At 25.8% G+C, this 6,915-nt stretch overlaps 1 protein-coding gene across 1 annotated transcript in view; it reads right to left on the minus strand.

Moving 5' to 3' along the window:
* Window positions 1–243: 243 nt before the first annotated feature.
* The window catches only part of LOC106691603 (alpha-tocopherol transfer protein), a gene marked incomplete at its 5' end in the record, with an annotated part of 18,952 nt that continues 12,280 nt past the window's right edge, over window positions 244–6,915 (minus strand). The window contains 5 exon segments of the mRNA XM_067047231.1: window positions 244–1,639; window positions 2,693–2,843; window positions 4,191–4,301; window positions 5,450–5,643; window positions 6,105–6,258. Of these exon segments, the coding sequence (XP_066903332.1) occupies window positions 1,602–1,639; window positions 2,693–2,843; window positions 4,191–4,301; window positions 5,450–5,643; window positions 6,105–6,258 (648 nt within the window).

The following is a 6,915-nucleotide window of genomic DNA, read 5'->3' on the forward strand; positions in this document are numbered from 1 at the left end:
CAAATTGTTTTTAAATTTTAGCAACTCTTTGAGTAAAATTTTTAACCATAATTTTCACATTTTGAAGTAGATTCTCAAATTTCAAATATTTGAGTTTTCGTATAATTAGCGGGTGAAGGAGGATTATTCCCTCCATACCTCACCTAAAGTGAAATCCCTGCTGCCATTTTGTTTAAGGAAACTGAAAATGGTGAAAGAAAACTGGTAATATTCGTATTTAGCAGGAAGTAAATCGAAAGTTGCCTTAAAACTATTAATATTTTTATTGAACATTTCATAAACTAATGAATATTTACATTAATACTTTTTAATACATAATTTTTGTAATAACCGTAAGTATCAGTTTTGAGATGACAAAAGTATAGATCACAGAAAAAGAGGATAAAATTAATATAATTTTTCAATATAATTTTAAACAATTAACAACTTTTTATATATGTACATATATAAAATATACACATAAAATAAAATATAACACAATTTGAGCAGATTTTAACATTTGATTACAAAAATGTTTATATAATAATTAATTTATTTTTGAACAGCTTAAAAATATGATAAAGGTAACAATGATAAAGGTCAACAATATTCAGGGAACATATTTATACTGATAAGTGAAGGAAACATCAATACAACATTTATTTTATTTGATTGTACTTATTATTGATATGAATCTTTTAGTATGTTATTATGTAATAAAATACATATATAACAATAATGAATTTATTTTTATCATCATGAATTTTTAATTAATAAAAAGAAACTGAAAATTATGTATTTGTCATAATATCTGGCTTGTGCTGACTTAACAATACATTCTATGATTTGGTCTTTATAGATGTTGTAAATATATAAGTCATAAATTTAGGAAATTAATTTAAAGTCAATATGTACTCAATGTCAACTAAATAGCACAAAATAAATGATTTAGCAATTATTGCAATGTTCTTATGAAAACATAACTTTGAAGGCTTAACATAATAGATTTATGGCTGATTAAAAAAATATATTGTATCACTTTTAATTTTACAATCAATGAGAAACAAACTTAAAATTAATACCACAGATTGCTTTATAATTTTTATGAAATGTACTGATATATTTTTCATCACTTTATGTGCAAGTAAATGGTATCAATTCTGATTAATATATTTGATAAACAAAAAAATAAAAAAAATTAATTACACAAGAAATGACTCTCATTAATAATATAGATATAATAAACAGTTATCAGATAAATAAGAAAAACATTCACTATATACTTGTTTGGTAATTATATCTAGAACTAATAAAATAATTTTATTTTAATGAGTATGGTCTATACCTTACACCTTTAAATACAATTGTGATGTATTTATTTAAATTTTAAATACATTTTTATTTCTATTCAACACCCAAGATATATATTTACTGTAAACAATTTGGAACTGAAATTACAGCAAATTAATGGAAGATTGATTACTTAACAATAAGTTAGAAATACCTAAAATTAGGAAAGTCATTATAATATTTAACTACAAGGTGTTTTACAAATGTTTGATTTTACGAAAAATATTGGCACTAGTTGAATGTTTTTGATTTTTTTCTTACTATTTGAGTCCTTATTTGGCACCTTTCTTGTATCCATAGCAGTTGATTTCTGAAAAATTAAAATAGTTTTTTAAGTAATATTATCACGAGGAAATTATGACAGTTGCAGCACAGAATTAAATATAAATATTTCTATTATGATGTAAATTAAAGTTTATAAATGTAAGCAAACTAAAGTACATTTATCTCATTCCTACTTAAATTCTGGTAGTCGGTAACTTCAGTCTAGGTATAACCAGAACTATTTAATAGCGACTTTTTAAGTATATAGTTTTTTAAATTGTGAATTATTACTTTAAAAAAGAATATATTTATGCCTGAGATGATTAATATTAAAAGTCTGATTTTTCCCAGTGTATGTCTCAACTTCAGAGACCAATACTTCTCTGTCTAATACTTTAAAATTTTCCTAATAAATAGTATCAACTACTAAGGAAAGAAACTGTCTTGTGTTTTTATTTTGTCTAAATTTTTTGTTGACTTCTTTACCTTCTTAAAAATTGTTTCTAAAGAGGAAAAATGATATTTCAAGATACCAATTTAATTTCATAAAAAATGTATTATGGATCATGATTGCTTAAAAAAAGATACAAAACTTACAGTTTAAAATTTAAAAAATTTTTTTTAATGAAACAGTAATAAAAGTGTATGAGAAAATTTCCAAATTTTTTATAGTAGGATTAAATATAATGCATTATTTATTGTTATGCTAAAAAGATGTTTTCCCTAATTAATGTTTTTTTTTTTTTGGAAAACAATAAGTAAAACTTTCTTTCTCAGTTACTCATGCACTATAATTAATTAATACAAAATAAGACCTCAAAATACTTTTAATTATCACTACTTTAGCATTTTTATTCTAAAAGTGGTAATTCAATGAGTAATTGACTTATTTGTAATAAAATCCTTAAAATATCAAGATATATAAAATTAAACTCCTTTATTTTAAACATTATAATAAAATGATATAATATGTTTATATTAATAATATTATATTATAACTATTAAGATAAGTACAATATAACACGAGAATTTAATGTTAAAGCTAATATTAAATTCTCGTGTTATATTATAACTATTAAGATAACAAAAAGATACATACTTTCGAATTCTGGTTCCATTTTTACGAGCATTTCATACCATTGCAAGCCATGAATTAAAGGAAGGGTCATGGTACCACCATATTCTTCTGGAAGACAAGAAGGGTCTAAATGTTGGTGAAGTGATTTCCTGTCACTGCCATGGAATATGATCTAAAAGTAAAAAAATATCTCTTTTGTTAGCAAATTAACAAAAAATAAATATTAAAGTTCAGAGAGCTCCCTATTCTTTCTACTTCTCCTTAGCTCTATCTTTTACAGCATGGGCTCTCAATTTAGGTGCCTAATTTATACTACACAAACTAATTGTAGACCATTTTAAAGATTTTTTGTCATTTGTTTCCAGTTGTTTTAGATTGTTGTTGCAAATAAAATATTTGAAAGATGTGCATAAAATAGCACACACAATATCTGGAATAAAATATTTCACAGTTCTGAAATTTTCTTTTAAGAGATTGATGTAAAAAAATTTGATACAAACATTCAGATCAACTTCATCAAAACTGCACTGCATCAGCACTTGCAGAGTTTGGAATGAAACATAGTTGAGTATTTTTGACATTAAAGACATCGGACAAGAATGTAGTGAAAAAACTAGAATGTTTGATTTCAACTTATTGCTGGTGATTCTGTATTTGAAACAAATAAAATAGAGATGCAGGAAAAAACTTTCCAGGTAATCTGATAAAAGATAAAATTAACTAAACTTGTCATAATTATAAAGGAAATAATGCAAAATTTATCCTAACAGTTTCACTAATTACATTAAAGTAAACAATGAATCTTTTTATATTATTGGTATTCATTTTATATAATTAATTATCAATCAGAATGAGTAAGGAAAAATATTCTTAGGACCTCATTAATTAACAGAGTGCATTAAAGTAGTAACAATTACAAAATATGAATTGTTTTTAAGAGTGAAAAAACATAACTAAAATTGACAATCTACAAAACCTCTGGAGATTAAAAATAAGGTAAACAAGTTATTAAAAAAAATCTAATATAAAACTAACTTTTACCGAAAATAAGAAGAAAAAACAACATATTAGTTTATTTAATTTTTAAGAAAAATATTAGTTTATTAAATTGTTAAGAAAAAATATTAACTAATAATTCCATAGAGTGTATTTATAATACCAAAGAATTTTAGTAAGACGGCTTGGGCAAAAGAGTAATGAAAAAACTTTGAAATGACTAAAATCAATAAAGACCAAAACATCACTAAAATATCTATAACATATATACATATAAAATAGAATTGTTTACAAATAAAATTAATAACAAAAAAATTTATTCTTGAATATTTTTTTTTTATCATGTGGGATTGATGATATCTTAACGATATTTTTCCTCAATCATTTTGATTGATAGTTAATAATTAACAATTAATATATAATTTATCATGATAGTAAAAAGGATAAAAAAAAAAATTAAATAAACATCATTGGTTAAGAGAAAACGGTCTCAACATTTGAAAGAAATACATTTATTACTTACCCTGCTTTTTAGCTTATCTCTTAAGAAAGGCTTGAAGAGGGCAAATACCATGTTAAATATGTATGGTTGGTTAATTATCTGAATTCCTTTGATCCTCAGAGGAATGCTGTCCTGTAACAAGAAAAGTAATATTCACTACTATACCAATAAACTTCACCATAAAATTAATTGAATATAATATCTAATAATCAATCAATCTGGAAGTGAATATGTGGGTATGTTCATATATTTCACTTTGACACAGTGTGACACACCACTGACCAATGATACTTGTGAGTAGAATAAATAAGTAACTATTTTATATTTCTTTATGATTAAAACAGACATCAAACTGAAGTTTATTTTTTTATTTTATTATTTTTTTTTTTTAATAGAGATCAGTCCTTTTGTGTTTACGCATCAATACACTCGGACATGTACTAATCATGTGCATAAAACATGCTTGCATGAACCACATTTATTGTAAAATGGCTGAAACTGTGGCACCCAGGAAAAGACAAAGCTATTCTTTTCAAAAAATCCTCTTTTATTCTTACTTTTCATTAGAGATGGATGACAGCTGTTTGCTGTCACATTGACAAGTTGACTGTTCCTCCCCATCCTCTACCTAATATTTCTCTCCAAATCAGAGAGGTACTTCTGATTTGAAATAAATAAAATTTTAACTATAACTCTATCAGTAAGTAAAGAATAATTTTTAAATATCTATAAATCATGAAAAGTTCCAAAAACTTATGAAGTGAAATAAAATCGGTTGATTTAGTTTTTTATTTATTTGGTACAAACTCGACAATTTATTAGAAAATTGTTATTTAAAATCAAATTTTAATGATAGTATGAATTAAGTAAGACAATGAGTTTTTTCATTAAAATTTTTAAAACCAATACTAAATGTAAGTAGGAAGGAAGAAAGGTATATAAAATAGCGAAAGAAAATATTTGTTGGTAACCAATGATTTGCTTCATTTTGCAGGGCATTTATATCAAGCAGGACTGAATCCTGCTAGATATAAAATGATCAGATGTTATTTTACATCACTCAGGAGTCGGCTCAAAGTGGGGCAAAATGTTAGTTACTAATAAAAAGCTTTTTCTACCCTTTCTTGAACTCCACCCAGACCATCTTCATACAATTAATTACACAGTCAACTAATGATCTTTTAACAACACTAAATATAATTTATTGAAATGCATAATGCTTAAGAAACCTTTAAGGTAATATAATAATATATCATATCAGAACAGTTAAGAGGTTTTACCTGAAGCCAATCTACTATCCTCTTAGCGAAAGGAGGAGTGAACTGCCAAGTCTGCTGGAGGGAAAGACCATCCATATCAAAAATAATTTGTGCTCCACATATTTGAGTTTCTGGTTCTAGAGCTGCCGCTTCAGAAAACAGTACAGCTGCTTTGTAAAATTCATCAAGAGAAACTTTATTGTGCTTCCACTTCTCTATATGAAAATTAATTGTATGAATTAAAAAAAAAAAAAAATTGTAACCAAAACATAAAGTTTGTCTATGAACACATTTATAAATACATTAAAACAGTATATTTTAATATATAAAATTCTTTCTGGATTTTCTCTTAGGAAGTCTGGTAAGTCGATTCATAAAAATTTTTTGAGGTTAATAAACTTCCAATTGAATGTAATTTATATTAAATTATCATATTATAGTACAACGTTTCGGGGCCACTGTCCCATATTTATGTACTTTAAACCTCATAATTTTTCATAATTTGAATTTCATATAGGAAATCATGTCACATCTTTACACTATCCTCACTTTTCTACCATTACTTATTTGTGCATTCTTCACTTCTCCTTAGCACAACCATTACTCTATATTGATATAATGTTAAAAAAAAAAGTTTGTAAAAAAAAATAATGGATGCAGCTTTGAAAATACTCACTTCCAAGAGACAGAACAAGAATTCTCCTTCCCTCTTGATCCCTTTTAGGGAGAACCGTAATAACATCATGGGAAAATATATTTTTTTCTTTACTAGGAACTAAACCATCATAAACATTCTTGTGCTTGATTTTGAATTCATAGTAATCTTTAATCTGTAATGAGGAAAGAAAAAACTCAATCAGTAATTTAATTGTATTAAGAATATTTTAAAGTTGTTTAATTTAAATGAAAGCAGTTTGAGCTTGAGATCCCCTTGATTATCCCTCTAATATCCCTGAGATTTCAATGACAAGTGGAATGTCGACAGTGGATTTTAACATTTTCGTGGATTGTTCATTTAAGATCTTGGTATATAGATTTGATTGCATAAACAAATTAGGATGTAATATTTTATCTAGCAGAGTAATGTGAATTTCCTAGTGGGACTGGTGGAACAGTTGAGTAGGAATGATGCATTTAAGTTTTGAAACACAAGGAAACATTTCGAGATTATGATCTCGTACATATGATTTCTCTATTTTCATTTTGGAAGGAAAGGATGATACCATGGGTATCCTTTAAATAAAATTATGAAAGTCATTGGGCAGGTATTTTATCTTTCTGTATTAATTAGGTATATCTTCCTTTTGATGTAACATTAACCTGATAAGGTTTAGAATAAATATTTTCATACTCTCGTCCATCAGAACAATCCTTAATTCTTGAAGTGATACTAGTCTGTTTATATATTCATCCTACAACTTCTTTTTGATAGAACATCAGAGCTGAGTTACACACACACACACACACACACACACACACACACACAC

This window comes from Halyomorpha halys, unplaced genomic scaffold (genome assembly GCF_000696795.3).
Source record: "Halyomorpha halys isolate HHAL.00 unplaced genomic scaffold, Hhal_1.1 Scaffold52.1, whole genome shotgun sequence".
Taxonomy (NCBI): Eukaryota; Metazoa; Arthropoda; class Insecta; order Hemiptera; family Pentatomidae; genus Halyomorpha; species Halyomorpha halys.